Source organism: Pogona vitticeps, chromosome 3 (assembly GCF_051106095.1).
Source record: "Pogona vitticeps strain Pit_001003342236 chromosome 3, PviZW2.1, whole genome shotgun sequence".
Taxonomy (NCBI): Eukaryota; Metazoa; Chordata; class Lepidosauria; order Squamata; family Agamidae; genus Pogona; species Pogona vitticeps.
This window is the reverse complement of record NC_135785.1, coordinates 60030256-60048921: the sequence shown is the minus strand read 5'-3', so window position 1 is coordinate 60048921 and position 18666 is coordinate 60030256. Positions and strand designations below refer to the sequence as shown.

At 40.3% G+C, this 18666-nt stretch overlaps 1 protein-coding gene across 2 annotated transcripts in view; it reads left to right on the top strand.

Moving 5' to 3' along the window:
• XPNPEP1 (X-prolyl aminopeptidase 1) overlaps nucleotides 1-18666 on the top strand; it is a 90368-nt gene that overhangs the window by 57135 nt on the left and 14567 nt on the right. For both annotated transcript variants that reach the window (XM_072995572.2, XM_020779801.3), the window contains exons 6-14: nucleotides 2524-2667; nucleotides 2987-3082; nucleotides 8215-8296; nucleotides 10025-10235; nucleotides 12057-12146; nucleotides 13044-13094; nucleotides 16877-16935; nucleotides 17750-17827; nucleotides 18566-18637. In XM_072995572.2, the coding sequence (XP_072851673.2) occupies nucleotides 2524-2667; nucleotides 2987-3082; nucleotides 8215-8296; nucleotides 10025-10235; nucleotides 12057-12146; nucleotides 13044-13094; nucleotides 16877-16935; nucleotides 17750-17827; nucleotides 18566-18637 (883 nt within the window). The remainder of the gene's footprint in view (nucleotides 1-2523; nucleotides 2668-2986; nucleotides 3083-8214; nucleotides 8297-10024; nucleotides 10236-12056; nucleotides 12147-13043; nucleotides 13095-16876; nucleotides 16936-17749; nucleotides 17828-18565; nucleotides 18638-18666) is intronic.

The following is an 18666-nucleotide window of genomic DNA, read 5'->3' as shown; positions in this document are numbered from 1 at the left end:
GGGCAGTGTGACGTTTGCCCCTTGTGGCCCCTGTTTGTCTCCCCAAAACAGAGAGCCAACGTAGACAAACCAAAAAAAACATTTTTTCACACGCTGCCACCAGTTGATTTCTTTATCAACGTACTTTGCTTAGGAAAGACAGAGGTCCATTCATCACTGCTTTTTGAATAAAACAGGTTTATTGATTACAGACGTTTCTATAATAATTCATAAGTATTTACTTCAGGTTCAACAAGCATCAATAACCATCTTCTATATTATCTTACAGGTTAATATTTCACTCGTCAGACTAATCACTCCTCAGATTCCCAAACTCTCTTTCTCTCTCTCTCTAACTCGGGCTGAATTCTACCCTTCTCCTCCCAGGCTCTGCCTTTTTAACTTCTCTGGTGGCTCCACCTCTCAACCACATCAGCATAGAACATGAATAATACATAATCTGTGCAGCATAATAAAGGTGAATGCCACAGGCAGGTTAGTTCTGAATAAAATCAGCAGGTTCAAGTTTCAAAGAAGTCCTGTCCAACTGCTCTGATCACTTTCTATGAGATCTAATTTCAACCAGTTTCAGCCATAACCTTGTATTTTACTTAACGAAGAAGTAATTTATCTACATAAATAGGTATGAGATGCACTGGATCCAACCCAGGCTTTGCTGAATTTTAAATTGTCACAATATGTAAATCCTGCAGTCTGAGAATGTAATTCCTCAATATAAGTGTCTTACACAGGTTATCTAAATTTGCTTAGACTTGCTTTTCATTCGCCACAGTCAAAATTGTAATATATGTGGATTGCCCCTAAGCTATTTCTTGCCCAAGGTGATAAGAGGATAGGTTATGTAGGAGCAGATTAAATGAGGGAAGGGAGCCAAAGAGTGCATACTCTATACTTTTGCAATTAGGTAGGGTAAAAACTTTGAAAAAATTAGAGTATTCAAAGCAGGCCGGTCGCCGGAATACTACCAAAACCAACCCAGGCTCGCCCTGGCCGCTTTGGTGAACTCTAGATAACCTTGGGCCGATCGCATGCCCCCGTGGTAGCGACGACGCATTCGAATGTCTGCCCTATCAACTTTTGATGGTACTTTCTGTGCCTACCATGGTAAGGGTAAAAAAAAAGATGAACATTCTTATTCATTCATTCATTCATTCATTCATTCATTCATTCATTCATTCATTCATTCATTCTGTTAGTTCCATCTGTATCCTAACTTTCCTACAGTGAGAATTCTACTTTTAAAAGTGGGTCTCGGCTGTACATGGTTTTCTTCCTTTGTGCTTTACTTTACTTTATTGGTTGATTGCTTAAAACCATCAAATATATGTAACATTGTCATATCACAATTTCACTTAAAAAAACAGCCCTGTGAAGCAGGGAAAGCTGAGAGAGAGTAATTGGCACAAAGCACCCCTGTGATTTCCATGCCTGGGAAAGGGGCATTAACCTAACTCTCCAAAGTCCCAGTCTGGCACTCCTATGATTATGCCACACTGATTCTTACGAGTGGCATAATCGTAGTGAAGCATGTCTTTAAAATCACATACCTCCACAAGCTATCCCAATAGCTCTCATGAAGAGTATAGATTTTATGATTCATAGCAATGAACTCCTTTCTGGAGATAGGGTGCTCTGTCTGCCCTCCCAAGAAGGAGGGGAATCAATGGTTTTAGCCTATTTCAGGGGTCATTGGATCCACCAGGCATGTGGCTTTTTGTAGTGGAGACAGAGGAAGTTTGCATTCATTGTTTTCTCCAGATCTGAATAACATGTCTTAACACAACATTTTTCACTGCTCTTTTCCTCTGTACAATCTTATTATAATTTGTAAGCAAAAACTTCTAGTTCCTCTCCAGTTCCTCCTTCCACAAAAGAATAAGAGATCCCACACGTAGTTCTCTTAGAATTGAAAGCTGTAATAATTGTGAAGGATCCCTGCGGTCTTTTCCGCAGTGGGACTTAATTGCCAGTGAATTCTGCTGAACCCAATTACAGACATTTTAAACTGTAGTATTTCATACTTCATGATGCAATGTTTGCCACCAGCTTGATCAGCTTTTAAAGGGGATTAAACTGCATTTATGGAGGATATTGCTAAAGTTCATGAAAGGTATATGTTATCTGCCGTATCAAAGGCTCTATGGCTCTGAATACCAGTTACTGGAAAATGCTGGTAGAAGATCGTGTTCTGATTTTGGTCTTTCTTTCCATGGTCGTGGCTACACTTACCACATTACACGCTACCTTACTATTACTACCATAGTCTTTTTCTTTTTTAATTATACTGATTTTCTCCAACCTAGCTCCTAATAGAACTTGTGGAGTCCAAGTCCCCAACTCCCCTGCCCATTGGTTGTGTTGGCTGGGGATTGATGGGAATTGAAGTTCAGAACATTTCAAGGGACGCAGGCTGGGGATTGATGTATTTTTGCCAATTTCAGATCTCAGGGCTAGGTAGCATTTTAGGATTTTCATCAATAGCCTGCTTTCATTGGCTTATGGCATTTCCCCCTTCTTTTTCAGATCAGTGGAAGAGGATGGCCAAAGTTCTGAAAAGTGCTGGCCATGCCCTTGTGCCTGTCAAGGACAATCTGATTGATGCCATATGGACAGATCGACCCCCACGGCCTTGCAAAGCCCTGATGACACTGGGCCTGAACTACACAGGTTAGCCAGATGTCAGCCATAGCTTTCAGAATACTGTTGATGATGAAATGTCAATCTCAACAGGCTCCCTATTCAGGTGTAGGAAAGAAAATGATGTTGTTGGTAGAGCGTAAGACTATTGAGCTCACATACTGCCTTCGTATTGTAGCGGTATTAAAATTTTGGACACCAGACTTTGCACAGTTCTTTGCTTAGGTACTTTTGAGTGCCGTCTGCTAAATCAAAGCAAATGCCGCTGTCTGTTGAGATAAAAGTTTTGTTATATTTCACTCCAGAGTACTGAGCTGGACTGAGCTCTAGTTTTCATTGCATACTGCAGGGATCAGCTGGAAAGAAAAAATCACAGCCCTGCGGGGGAAAATGGCTGAGAGGAAAGCTGTTTGGTTTGTGGTGACAGCTTTGGATGAAGTGGCTTGTGAGTATTGCTTTCAGTCTGGATTCCTTTGGTACGTATATGTTCTGTCAGTGATATTTGTACAACTGGAAATGAGGAACAGCCTGCCCAGAGGTCTATTAAGGTGTGAGGTTGTGAGAATACAAAGACATAAGAAGACCCATGTGAGGTGAGATGGAAGGCCCAGTGGAGACTGTGATGTATCTGATCTGGAGGTTACTTATTCAGCAGTGGCCTCCTTTGGTGGCTTTAGCTGGTTGTCACAGCTTGGAAAGTCATGCAGCTGGAGTGTAGCACTCGGTGCCTATGTCTGTTTCTTACCTTGTAGCAACTCACAGCTGTAATGTACACCAATGGAATTATACCAGTGGGCATAACTAATAGGATTCTGGCCAAAGAAGTACAGTTCCCAGTGGTTCTCCAGAACTGTTACAGCAACCAGAAATTAGTTACATCACAAAAGGAGTAAAATTATTGCTTATTAAGTTGCAGTCATCATCACATAGCTATTGACATCAATCCCAGGGAAATTTTTGGAACAGATTATTAAGCAGACACTATGCAGGCACTTAGTTAATAACTAGAAACCAACATTTGTCAAGAAGAAATCCTGTCAGACTAATCCAATCTTATGTTTTCATCGGTAACTGCCCTGATAGACAGAAGGAATGCTGTAGACATATTGGTTTCAGCAAAGCTTTTGACAAAGTGCTCCATGATATTCTGATTAGCAAACTAAATAGGTGTGGGCTGGATAGAACAACTGTCAAGTGGATATACTGTTGGCTACAGAATCATACTCAGAGGATGATGATTGATGGCTCCTTCTCAAATTGGGAGGAGGTAACAAGTGGGGTGCCCCAGGGCTCAGTCTTTGGCCCCGTGCTCTTCAACATTTTTTTATTAATGACCTGGATCAGGGGGTGCAGGAAATACTAGTCCAATTTGCAGAAGACAAACAAAATCCGAAATGATCTGGATAGGCTTAAGTGCTGGGCTGAAAAGAACAGAATGAAATTTAACAGGGTCATGTGCAAAGTACTGCACCTAGGAAAAAGAAACCAAACATAGTTAGAAGATGGGTGATACCTGGCTAGGCATCGCTACAAGTGAGAAGGATCTTGGAGTCATTGTAGAACACAAGTTGAATATGTGTGATGTGGATACAAGTGCTGTTTTGGGCTGCATTAACAGAAGTATAGTCTCCAAATCCCACAAGGTACTAGTTCCCCCTATTTGGCACTGGTTAGGCCTCATCTTGAGTATTGTGTCTAGTTCTGGGAACTACACTTCAAGAAGGATGCTGACAAATTGAAACAAGTTCAGAGGAGGCTAACAAGGATGATAAGGGGGCTGGAAACAAAGCCCTGTAAGGAAAGACTGAAAGAATTGGGCATGTTAAGCCATGAGAAAAGAAGACTGAGGGGTGATATGATAGCACTTTTCGAATATTTGAAAGGTTATCATACTGAGAAAGGACAGGACCTGTTCTTGATCATCCCAGAGTGCAGGAGACGCAACAATGGGCTCAAGTTAAAGGAAGCCAGATTTTGGTTGAATATCAGGAAAAACTTCCTAACTGTTAAAGCAGTATGACAGTGGAATAAATTATCTTGAGAGGTGGTGAATGTTCTGGCACTGGAGGCATTCAAGAGAAATTTAGACAACTACCTGAAAGATAACTTTGATTTATATTCCTGCATTGAGTAGGGAGTTGGACTTGATGGCCTTGTAGGCCACTTCCTGCTTCATTATTCTGTGATTCCATTGTAATTACTTCTAAACATCCTTTTGGCTTCAGTTCTTTAGTTATAAAATGGCTTTCTAAGAAATGTCATGCAAGAACAAACTAGTATTCAAGCTTGGGCACTGTTTTCTGTTGCTCAGCTTTCAGAGTTGTCTCTTCATTGTCCATGGAGGGAGATTAATTCTTGTACAAATAAGCCATTTGCTCTATTAGCTGCCTGTCCCTTGTTCTTTTTTCAAAAGAGAATGCACACAGTGTCTCTGTTAGGTTACAAAGTATCCTAAACTGGGAAAAGGAAGTAGATCTTTACATAGAAAAATTTCATTCATAAAGTGACCCTGGAGCCAAACTTCATGTGAAGCTGGGTTTCGGAACCTGGAGCTGTGTCTTGCCCTTTCGGTTGCTTTTTTCTTTGGTTCCCTTGTTTCTGTGAAAGGAGCCCTTCCATTTTGTTTTCCTTCTCAAGCTTGGAGAGTTTATTTCCTCATGAATGATTCCCAGTCATGTTAGGCACGCCTTTTGTGCCACTTTGCCAGTATAGTTCTCTGCATTTCCAAGAACATTCAAGCCAAAATCTTCTTGGTGATTTATGTTTGCATAAGGGGAATAATGGGTGTGCATCCAGTTGTATGATCAGCGGATGCTCAGGAATGCAACTGCACCTTGTTAATGAGTGGCAATTTGCCACCAAGATTTTTACATGATTTCCTTTTGTCAAGCATAAATTGCTAGTAAGATCCATCACCTCAGTGTTTGACTTCTCTTTGAGGTGCAGATATGCAGCAGGCGCAGGGAAGTAGCTTGTTGTTTTCCTGAAGCAACTCCTGATTCTTCTTCATGGCCTCTGTGAATCACACCCTGGCTGATTTGCACCTGCATGGAGCCTTATCAGAAGATTCTAGAGCTTCTGCGGTAGCAATAAACACATTCGAATATGCCCCTCCCCACCTGTATAAGTACCTTGATGCCAGCCGTCCCCTTTCAGTTTCAACCGCCACGTTGAGAGCCTCAAATTCTGCTTCTGTGATTAAATGAGAAAGAGAGCCTACTCTTGATTCCTTCCTTTTATCAGTCTTTTTCTTTTAAACTATTAGATCAAACTCTTTATCATCAGAGATTTTTCCCCTCTCTTGGCCTCTGGCTACAACACACACACACCCTTCCAATCATTGGTTTTTCTCCTCACTTATGTTCTCCTATTCATGGCTCCTTTGGGCCCGTTTAAGCACTTGTCTGTGACAACATCTCACTTTCCAACAGACGTGCTAAGTAGTTTTTCTGCTTGGGAGAACAACATCAAACTTCTTCCTGTACCCATTGCAAAAATTTTCAGCACAGAGTTCTTCGATCTCGCCTCTTGAGGCTAAAACTCCGACTTTGGGAACAATCCCTACAACCAGTTCAAACGGCCCAACCTCCCTGTAGGGCCACTTCCCTAACAAAAGCAATGGAAAAAGCCGTTACTGAATCATCGAAACAACGTCCATCGGCTACACCAGTTTATTCTGATTCTCCATCTGCATCGTCTAAGACCTCGAAGACACACACATTGAAACTGTCCATACCAAAGTCCTCAACTTCAAAAACAACCTCTAAACCTCTGCTCCAGCTCCAGCGCCTGTTCATCCTAAATGAGCTAAACAGTCTAAGCCTACAGACATTCCACTTCCATAATTCTCTGAATCAATTTTGGTCATATCTCCCTCAGATGATGACAGACTTCCGTCTTATCAACTCAGTCTCCAGAATGGGATAACAGAGCCAACCAACTAACATCTTCTCCTCCCATTCCACAACCTTCCATTCTTTCCAGCAATCCTTCGGTTATTCCATCGCCCGACAATCCAGGTTAGGGACTGGTGGGTGATCCGAGGGCATCGAATATGGAACGGTGTTGAGCTGTTTGGGATCACAAGCATACAAATTCAAAAGACTCCCATTTGGCATTGCAACAGCTCCGAGAGTATTCGCCAAGTGCACGGCGTCGGTAGCTGACTACCTCAGACTCCAGTCTTCTTTTGTAATTTTTGTTTGTTTATTATATTTGCTTAAATTCCTCCACCTTCCACTCTCCACACACTGCAAAATCCATTGTCTATAGCCAGGACTTCCAACATAATTTTATCTGCTTGGATCCTCAAGGCGGAAATGTTGTTTCTGGAATTTTCAAAGCCATAATATTCACTCAATGAGGTAAAGAAACAACTTGAAAGATCAAGATAGTTTCTCAGAAGCAACTTATTATAATATGGACCCCAAAGAAAAAAAATACGACAGGACACTATTGCATCTCCCTGTACCCACTGGCCTGTACCCACTTATAGACAGGCTTAAACAGGTACTAACACACAATGAGCCACACAACATGGATAAGACCCTGCTGCAAACTCAGATACTATCTGTGTCTCCATATGGCAGCACCATTGCTAACTCTAATAACAGTAGGGGCTTGGGCACTTTTTCTCCTGCAGATGTGATCTATGCCACCCTTTGCCAGCAGTGCCACTATGCATTTTACATAGGCAAATGGGACCTTCTCCAAAAGGGCACAAAGCTGGCATCAGGCATATAACGGCCAATTTTAGAACACATCAACCTCCCAGGGTAGTCTTGTTGGCAATTCAAAACTGACCGTTGTATTAAAAAAGGGGGCTAATTAGCAAGAAAGACAGCTGAGGTAAACATCCTATGTCAGTTTCACAGTGGGAAATAGAGACCAAGGATTCTTGACCCACTATATGTATTCATAAAAAGTCTTTCCTATAATCTTTCTGTAGGGAAAGTTAATGATTTTGGCCAAAGAATCAGAAAATCATTTAGAAAAGTACAAGCTAATCCCTTCGTTCTACATTTTTGCACTACAGAGAGAACCAGACAATTAACAACTCTAGCTAATGTCATTATGTTTATGTTATTTACATTCTCAGTGCTCATTATTGGTGTTAAGGCTAGATTTCATTTTCCGTGCCTGTATCCGTTTTCAATGGATCTCCCCCTCCAGAATGCACATTTAAATGTAAGCCTTTGGCTAAATATTTCACTACGTGTGGATGAGGAAGTGGGCTGTAATCCCTGAAAACTGACACCGACATCAATCTGTTTGTCTTTAAGAGGCCAGCAATGCTTTTCGTTTGCAATGGTGTTTGCTATTGTTACTTGTAGGTCATGTGTATTGTGTGGTACAGGCTTGTAGTGCCATCTTATGGTAAATCACCTTTACTACTCAGTTAGGCAGCAAAACTTAGAAAGAAATAACTACGACAATAGAACTGGAAAGGGACACCAAGGGCCAATTTGGTTTACTTCTGACTGAAGAGAGGTTTTTTTTCCTTTTTTTTTTTTTAAAAAAAAAGTTATGTTGAGTTTTAACCAGGGTTATAACACTGGCTTCTCCATTTTGTTCTAGGGCTCTTTAATCTCAGAGGCTCTGATGTTGACTACAACCCTGTGTTTTTTGCTTATGCCATCATAGGGACAAATGCAATCAGGTAATGTGTATGGTGCCTTTCTCATTGGTTTCTCTAATATTTGATCTAATGTTTAATGTATATAATATTTTCCTTCCAGAAGCTGATATTCAAAATTGTGGGATATATTTTAACTGCAGTTAGACTAGGGCATGCATGTTTATTTCTCTCTTTTTAAAAAAAAAAAAAAGACCTTGATTTATCATCATCATCATCATCATCATCTTACAACTGGCAGAGCTGGAATGGACTGTATGGATCATTAAGTCCAGCCTTTGTCAAGGAGGCACGGTGGGGAACTGAACTCCCAACCTCTGGCTCCACAGCCAGATGCCTAAGCCACTGAGCTATCCAACAGTTCATTTATTTTCAGTGATAACCTCTACTCATACCAGCCTGCTGTAGTTAGCAGTAGGTGTCATTTTTTTTAATTTGAAGAGGAAAAATGTTTCAAGCTTTGCAAAAATATCCTTTATTTATATTTCTGTAAAAACAAACAAACAAAAATGCCCACTAACATTTATAAAATATGCTACAGCTATATAATAAATGCACCAAACTGTAGTTTAAAGAAATGAGGATAATATAAGGCTGCAAAACCTTAGGGAAACCTCTTTTTTACTCATATAAGAGTTTGGAATTTTTACTCGTGTTTGTTGTCCTTCTCACCCACTTCTTTTGCAATAATCTGCCATTATCAGAGTTCACTAATGGTTACATTAGTAACCAAGTAACTAAGTAACATTAGTAACTAAGACTAGACCAGTCACTCTATTTGTGGTCTGCATTAGCAATGTATGAATTGTTTTATGAGTTTGTCCAATGCCATTGCTTTTGTCATCCGAAATTGTAAAAGCAAAACACCCATTAAAATTTGTGTTTAAATATTTGGAATGAAATTTGGTACAAAATATAGGAACCCAGGAAGTTGCCTTCTACAAAGTGAGACTTTCAGCCTGTGTAGCCCATTATTGTCAACTCTGGATGGCAGCAGCTGTCTAGGTTTAGAGGCAGGATTCCTTCTTAGCTTTATCTGGAGAGCCCTGGCATTCTCTTGTTGCCTTTTTTGCCATCAAGATCCTAAGAGATTTGAACTCGGGTCTCCTGACTCCAGATCTTAAGCAGAGAGATACTTGTTTGCGACTCCACAGTGGCTCTTAGGTGTCTTCCACCCAAGCACTAATCACTAATTGACCTTGTTTAAATTTTGAATTAAGGTGAGGTCGAGTGTATTCAGAGAGACACAATGTATATGTTTTTTTAGCATTTCTGAATATAATTTGGTTCATTGTGAAATGAGAACTGCATTGTGAAATAGAATTGTAAATATGAAAAGATGGTGTTCAGATCTTCAGACTAAAAGGGCAAATCTGGATCAGGTCAGTTTGCCTTCAAATTGTACACGGAATGAAATTTTTGCATAGCTCCACTTAAATACGAGAGGAGCTTGAGCTGATCAGACTTACAGCCTTAGAAAAAGTAGTGGCACCCCACTGCATTTGGTCCCGTTGTTGTGAGACCTTGTAAGATGTGACAGAACAAGTTGTATCTAATGGGGGTGTCACACCACCACTGCTGAATTCAGCCTGCTTTTTTGTTTATAAGAAAGCCTTGGTACAAAGTTCCTGCCATTGTGTTGCAACTCTGAAGAGCACTGTTGAGATTATCCCCACTCTTCATTAAGCAGAACTTTTGAAAACGATAGACGTCTCATCTCTGCTTTCTTTGTTGATGTTGTTATCCCTCCAGGTTGTTTATTGATGGTGACCGCATGGCAGACCCAGCTGTGAGAGAGCATCTTTTGCTGGATATCTCTCAGGATGCTGAGTCTAGCATCCAAATACTGCCGTATGACTCCATCCTGATGGTTCTGAAATCCATCTGTGACAGCCTGTCTCCTCATGAGAAAGTTTGGCTTAGTGACAAAGCCAGCTTTGCCCTGACTCAGGCCATCCCCAAGGTTTGTATGCTCTGGCAGGGCAGTGGACTTTTCCTGGCTCAGTTCTGGCTGGAAGCATTTCCACTTGGTCTGGAGGCTTTCAAGTTTCCTTCTGTGTGGTGGTGTGCAGGACTTACCCTCTGCTGGAGACCCACACTAAGCTCTCTATGGGTTGTTTATGACTGCTGTGGTGAGAGGAAATGGCTAACTCATTAAAAGAATTTATCCAAAAGGTTGTCAGATTAAAAGAAGGCAAGAACATGAGCTTATTGACCTTTCCAACATAAACCTCTTATGGTTGGGAAATTTTATGGTGCAGAGAAATAAAGTGACTTCATTCTCACACTTTGGAGGGGAAAGAAGCACAGCAGCCCCTTTGAGATTTTTGTAGGGATTGTGTATTTGCAACTACAAGCACAATAGACCTTGAAATGTATTGCTGTCCCATAAAGATACTTTTTTGAGGGGGAGGGAAATGCTGCTTCTGTTCTTCATGGCAAGAATCGTAGTGGTGTTACCATGCACATGACTGAGATGTGCCCTGAGCTGCTGCAGTTAGCTGTGGCAAGTTTTACAACCCTTACGTAAAAAACAAAAAGAATTCTGGCCTGTATTTTAAAATTACTGTTTCTACATCAGCTAAAGTAGCCTTTCTGAGTCCCATGGGATAATGTTGGAGTACAATTCCCATCGGAGGATCTTGGAATTGTATACACTGAATATGGGCCAACAGTGTGATGCAGCTGCGAAAAAGGCAAATGCTATTTTAGGCTGCATTAACAGAAATATAGTCTCCAAGTCATGTGAAGTACCAGTTTCTTCCTGTTCAGCACTGGCTGGGTCTCATCTTTAGAACTGTGTGTAGTTCAGGACACTGCACTTTAAAAGGATACAATATGAACAAGTTTAGAGGGAGGCAACAAGGATGATGAGAGGACTAGAAACCAAGCCCTGTGAGGAAAGAATGAAAGAACTGGACATGTTTAGCTATGACTGAGGGGAGATATGATAGCATTCTTCAGATTATTTAAAGGTTTTCATACAGAGGAGGGGCATTCCAGAGTGCAGGACATGTGATAATGGGCTGAAGTTACAGGAAACTAGATTTTAGTTGAATATGAGGAAAAACTTCCTGTTAGATCAGTATGACAATGGAAACAATTGCCTTGAGAGGTTATGAGTGCTCCAACACTGAAGGCATTCAAGATAATTTTAGACAACCATCTGACAGATATCCTTTTATTTATATTCCTCCATTTAGCAGAGAGTTGGACTTGATGGCCTTATAGGACCCTTCCAACTTAAGTATTCTATGATTCTGAGGATATGATTTAAAGGTAAATCTCCTCTTGGTTTCTCAACATTAGCAACATACCCATATGCATTTGGATGACAGATGATTCCAAATATTGAACATGACACTGATCTGAGACAGTCCAGAATTTTATTTTATGTTTTTGGAAGCATACTTATTGCTATTTGAGACATTATGTTATCGGTTCCCAAGATGGCTGACACTGAATCACAAACCTTCCAGACATGACTCATTTTTGTCAAGATGTTAAGTGAAGCCTTGAAGGTGTCTTCTTCTCCTGAAGCTTTAGAAGTGCTTTGGGGAGTTGGGGAAAGAACCAGAAAAGGAGGCAAAAAGGGCTGTATAAACTGGTTAGGGGAATGGGTAGGAGCCTGTTCCTTACAAGGAATCTGGAGGCTGTGATCACGGTGGCTTCAAAGACAGGTCTGGAAATGCCACTAACAAGCTTATAGTATAGTGGCCATACAAACCAAAACATTTGGTTGTGCTTCTATGTCATATATACATGTGTTTGTGTTCTGCCTCAGGATCACCGTTACCTCTCCCCCTACACCCCTATCTGCATTGCCAAAGCTGTGAAGAATGCATCAGAGGCTGAAGGCATGAGAAGAGCTCATGTAAGTGATTTGCTGAGCTTAGTAAAGTAACTGTTGTCTGGTAGAACAGCTGCAGAGGATGAATTGTACCTGCCTTTTAAAGTTTATTCTCTGACCCCTTCACCCAAGCAAGGTTTCATTTTGCCAGATGACATTTCTTTTGCCGTATTTAGCTGTATGTTTTATAATATTTTGTAAGCCGCCTAGAGTAGTGGCAGGCTCACGAAAAATTTTTTTTGGACTTATATACCGCCCCATAGCACTACAAGCACTCTCCAGGCAGTTTACAGTTTAATTATACAGGCTACACATTGCCCCCCCAGCAAGCTGGGTACTCATTTTACCGACCTCGGAAGGATAGAAGGCTGAGTCAACCTTGAGCCGGCTACCTGGGATTTGAACCCCAGGTCGTGAGCACAGTTTTAGCTGCAATGCAGCGTTTTAACCACTGCGCCATGAGGCGGGGTATAAATTTAAATAAACTAAACTAAAATAAAATGCTTATTTCTTCTTATCAGTTTAAAAAATTGCACTCTCTGAGACTGCTACAAAAAGCTTACCAGATTAATCATGAAATATGTTGCCAGAACAGAAGGCTGGTTGCAAATAAAGAAACAAAAAACAAACAAACAAACAAAACAAAAGCAAGACCCCCCCCCCGCAATGTTATGCCTGGTTTTGCCTGGTTTAGTACAGTTTCTCAGACGTCCTGCTGGTAAGAGATGTCCTGCTGGTAAGATAGAGAATGTTGTGATATGCTGTAGAATATGCAGTAGTGATGGCTTCTGCCTCTTGATAGATTTTTGCCTTAAATGTTTGCAGCCAGATTTGTGAAATTATTCTGATGGATTTTGCCGAATGTGTGTCTTCCACTGCCCTTTTTAAGCATCATTTCCTTTCTTCTCATTTTAATAATAGATTAAGGATGCCGTTGCTCTGTGTGAATTGTTCAATTGGCTGGAGAAGGAGGTATGGCTTTGCAGAGTTTCATTTTAGAAACAGAAGACTATTCATGAAGAGTAAAATCTTGCATAAATATGTGTTTAATTACTGCAGTGGTCTTGAAGGATGTATTGGAGGGAGGACATGAAGAGAAAATAATGAAGCCTTGTGGAGTGAGTGCAGTTAAGATTCTCACCTAAAAGAGGGATGACTTATGGATGTTGTTCTCATTTACTTAGTGTGATTGAAGGAAGGATGACATATCTGTTGTTATATGGGGAGAAGAAAAGCTGCAGAGATTGCCAGGGTATAGTGTTGTTGAAGTAACACTGAACTTCTCTTTTGAATGAAATGTATTGTTTATTTTATTTTAAAAGGATATTGCCAACTGGCAATACCCTCAAAATTGTTTATCAAAAGAAAGTTTTTCCCCCTCATATAAAAGTTCTCTTAATGGCCTCATTCTGACATAACACTGACCATTGATGGGAACAAGCCTGTTTGAATCTCACGCTTCAGTAAACTATAGTTAAGACCAACTACAGTTTGACTGGTCCAGATATAATACTAAAACTACAGCTATTTAAGACTAAAGGGGATAGATTCTGATCACCTCCTCCTAACTTCCTTAACAATATAGCTAGGAGAAGATGATCAGAACCTTTACTGAAGCTGTCCAACTTCAAACTTCCATGTGTAAATCATATTTGTTTCAATTAAATGTCATTAGTATTAATAGCAGTTTAGGGTTCAGCTATACAGTGGTGCCTCACTTGATGAGGATAATCCGTTCTGTTCAAATCGCTGTTAAGCGAAATCCTTGTCAAGCGAAATGAAAAAGCCCATTGAAACACATTGAAAACCGCTCAATGCGTTCCAATGGGCGAAATACCTCTGCGTCCAGCAATGATCCTTCATAGGGCGGCCATTTTCTGGTGCCTGTAATGCGAGGAATCCATCCTAAGCATAGCAGGGAGCCATTTTAAACAGCGGGCAGCCATTTTGAAACCCGACAATCAGCTGTTTTCTGATTGTCATAAAGTGAAAAATCGGTTCCCGAAGCACGGAACCGATCATCATGAAGTGATTTTTCCCATTTAAAACATTGTTTTGCGATTGTAAAAGCGGTCGCAAAAACTTCATTGTTAAGCGATTTAATCGTCAAGCGGGGCACCACTGTAATATTGAAACATAGCCATGTCAAAATGGAAGGGAAAACATGTGCTTTCCTCCTCTCAAGTGCATCTAAAGAAGAGAGGTGAAGAGGAAGCACATGAATCTGAGGCTTGACTAAGTTTATTTACATGATACTAAACCATAGTTTAATTCAGTTCAGATGTAGTGTCAGTACATCTCCAATCTTTGGGAGATGACTACTGTGATGTCATATTTTTCATTTGCCAGTTGTGGTTGTCCTTATGCCACAACTTGATGCAAGTGAGTTGTAACCAAAGGTGTCATAAAGTAACACTGTATGCTCCATGGTTAATTTACTGTTGGATGGGAAAGACAAATGTATGCGATAATTAAGGAGAAAATGTCACTTTATGACAACTTATGATGATCCAGAGTAGACCTTTGGTCTAGATGGGTGGGATAGAAATCAAATCAAATCAAATCAAATCAATCAATCAGTACATTTTTTTTCTCAAGTTGTGGATCAGGATCCAACAGAATACCCTCCTGTTGTATTCTACTGCTTCTTCTAGAACTGGTGATCCTTTCTCTGTCTTGTAACTCTCCATCCCTTCCTAGAAAGGGCTGGGAGATCCTTCTGAGTAGCTTTTTGGTATGACAAAGGGCTGCAACACGAAAGGAATGAAAGTAAATGAGTATGGAAGTACATCACTGGATTCTTTTTTTTTCAAAAACATTTTATTAGTTGTTGTTTTTTCCTATTAATAAAATCAATCCATGCTTATTAAACATTGTGATACATGGGTTCAGTTTATATTCATTTGTTGCTACAGATTAGGGCCTAATCTCTACATCACGTTTCTAGCCATTGATAGAACAGATTCCATGTTTGAAAATATTCTGAATCTTCCTTCTCTTTAATTTTCAATGTAAGTCTGTCAATTTCCGCACAATTCAAGATCTTCTTAATTATTTCTTCATCTGTAGTTATTGCTTCATTTTTCCAATGTTGTGCCAGAACATTCCTAACTCCTGTCAAAAAATGCAATGTTAAATACACATTTTGTTTATCAACATTTTCTGGTATTATACCTAATAGAAACAGTTTTGGTTTAAAGTCTATTTTTTAACATTTTAACAAGCCATGTATATATTTTAATCCAAAAGTTTTTAGCTTTATCACAAGTCCACCACACATGATAATAAGTACAGTGGTGCCTCGCATAACGAGTGCACCGTTTAACGACGAATCCGCATAGCGATCTATTTTTGCAATCGCTAATGCGATCGCATTGCGATGTTTTGAATGGGAAAACACCGCATTGTGATGATCGGTAAGCCTTTCGCTTACCGATCTTCACATTGTGATGTTTTTAGAACAGCTGATCGGCAGTTCCAAAATGGTCACCGGGTGCCCAAAATGGCCTCCACAAGCATTTTCGCATGCTTTCCTCGCTTACCGAGGCAGCGAAAATGGCGGCGCTATGGAGGATCTTCGCTGAACAGTGAGTTTTCGCCCCATAGGGGCTTTTAGAGGTTTTTAGTTCTGTTTAGCGATGTTTCCGGATAGCGACGATTAATCCGGAACAAATTAATAACGTCGCTATGCGGGGCACCACTGTATCTGCTTTTTGGTTGCATTTCCAAAGTTTATTGGACGTATTAGAAAACATTTTACCTAATCTAGCAGGTGGTAGGTGCCATCTATAAAACAGTTTATATAAATTCTCTTTATAAGATGTCGCCATTGTCATTTTGCAGTTTCTATTCCACAGCTTTTGCCATTTCTCTAATTCAGTGTTATATCCAAATATTTTTGCCCATTGAACCATTGTTTCTTGTTCATCTTCCATTTTCCAGTCTAAAAGAAACTTTATATTTTCTTAATTAATTTATCATCTGATGTCAACGTTATTTAATCAGACATTGTCTGTTCTTTATAAAAATCATATATTTTTAAATGCCTTTCATGTCTAGATTGTGTTTACATTAAAGGCCACCATGATGAACCCAAGCCCTGGTCTATGAGGTCTTGTTTTAATCTCCCTTCTATGTCTACTTTTGCTGTTTGTTCATTATAGATTGTCTCAATAACATTTATGAATCCTCGCCAAAGTCCATCTATCTTAGTTGCTGTATCATAAATTGCCAGCTCACATTGTCAAATGCTTTTTGAGCATCCAAAAACACTTAATGCCATTTGTTTTTCTGTGGAAGTACATCACTGGATTCTGAAGCTCAGCATTGGATCTTGGCAGTCATCTACAAAAGACTGCAGAGTTGGAAGGATGTTCCCCTTCTGTCTTTGTTCCTCTCTTCCTTTCAGCCAATATAGGAAGGAGAAGAGGCTGTTGGTTTTGCCAATGTCAAAATGCATGCAAATTAATGGCCCAGTTACTTGTGTGGTAGCTCCCTGGATCTTCTAGCTAGCATGGACCCCGGCCAAGATGGCTGGGGTTTCCTGCGAGTTGTAATCTTCCCCCAAATAACTCAACATTCTGCCCTAAAAGATGGTATGGATCTGTTTCTGACTTAGATCCATGTGACCCAATGGGAAGAAACCAGGTGAGGGCATTAAATAAGCCTGGTTGGGGTGGAGCTGAGAAAATCTACATGGTGCTGTGTTTTTGCCATTCTTTACTGTATTAATCTTATTCAACCCTGTCTTTTAGGTCCCCAAAGGCAATATTACTGAAATAACAGCAGCAGATAAAGCAGAGGAATTCCGTAGGTAAGACAAAAGGTTGGAGCAGAGAGTTTATGAATCATAATTGCTCCTATGGTTTTTTTCATACCTGGGGGAAAACAGGATGCTGCAGAAAACAGGTTTGTGTCTTCTGATGCAGGTAGTTTAGTCTGTCTCTGTCTTGTACCTTGTCTTTTCTTTGTTTGTTTTGCCTGGTTGCTTTCTTGCCTTAAAGAAGGCTGTGTTTTGCTATTTCTTAACCTCTTTCAGGAGCCCACTCTTCCACACTTTTTTAAATCCAAGATAAGATTTATGTGCTTGGTTGGAAAATCGGTCATACACAAGTGGACCAGATACACCAGCTCACTTCTACATTCTGTTCTCCTTCTGGCCACTGAAGTCTTGTATAGTGGTCCAGAACTCTGTTCTGTGATCACGAATGGTCCATCCCCCAGCTTTCCAGTTGTTGTTTTTAAACAGATTGATTCTATACGATTGCTTGATTAGAAACAATGTGAACAAGTGGTGGTTTAAATAGTTCATCCAGAGAGATCAGAAAAGTCAGTACTTTGATCATTTCTGGTAATGGGTCGTGTGTCCTGTGATGTTGTATCTTTGTTCAACAGCTACAGGAAAAGAAAATACTTTTGCTGGCTTCAGCTGCTTTGCATTGTTAGACTGGGACATTATGTTGCAATGCCTCTGTTTCAGATCCATTCTAGCTTCAATTTAGCTTCTTAGGCTAATAGGAGAGAATAGGCCGACAAGGCCTAGGTTAAAAAAAAAGATTGCTGCGAAGACTCTGTGATGCTTCCAATGTCTTAGTAGTCCTTGTTCATGAAATCTCTTTTTCTTTCAGCCAGCAAGAGGATTTTGTTGACCTGAGCTTTGCTACCATTTCAAGCACGGGCCCAAATGGTGCTGTCATTCACTACAAGTAAGAGCCCTTGCACTCAGCTGCCAACTAGAATGAGATTCACTTAAGCGTTGATGCATTGGATCTTGTTAGCCAAAGACCTACTTCCTGTGCCACAGTTCTTCACAAGGAATAAAAAACGGCAAGGTTGTATCAGTAGGACCTGCTCACCAGATTTGGGACATTTTTGTGGTGCAGGAATGACACTGCCTGTGCACTTCCCTCCTTGACTACCCACTAAATCATGTATGTGGCAATGTATGGAAGGATCAGAAATATATAATAGCCCTTTCTGAGGAAAAAAGAAATCACTAAGCAGGTCTGTGTGCATAATAGAGTCTCCCTGTAGCACCTGCAATAAACTCTACCATATACATGTGTCTGAAGAATAGCATTCCTGGCAGGTAATACAGTGCATGCCTTTTAACTTGGATGTAGATCAGGTGTGGGCAACTTCAGTGGGTTTGAAAAGCCATTGCCTGTCTAATGTAGATAATAGAACTCTGTAATACACTGGGATGCCATGCAGAACCTCAGTACTTTGAAGTAGGAAGCGCACATCTAAAGATGTCCTTTGATATACGATACAGATCTAACTTGGTGGTTGATTTGATCTGGTATATGTGATATTTTAGCGAATGTAGATCTGCTCAGCCCAAGTTCATAAGCTATTTACATAGTTTAACTGGAAATGTGCAAAAATGTCTGTTGATTTCAGTGAAACAGAGGTTAAAGTTTGAAATGATCTCTGTTTTTTAGGCCTACTCCTGAGACAAATAGGACTTTATCTGTAAATGAAATCTACCTCTTGGATTCCGGTGCTCAGTACAAGTAAGTGTGTACTTACGTTAAATTAATAG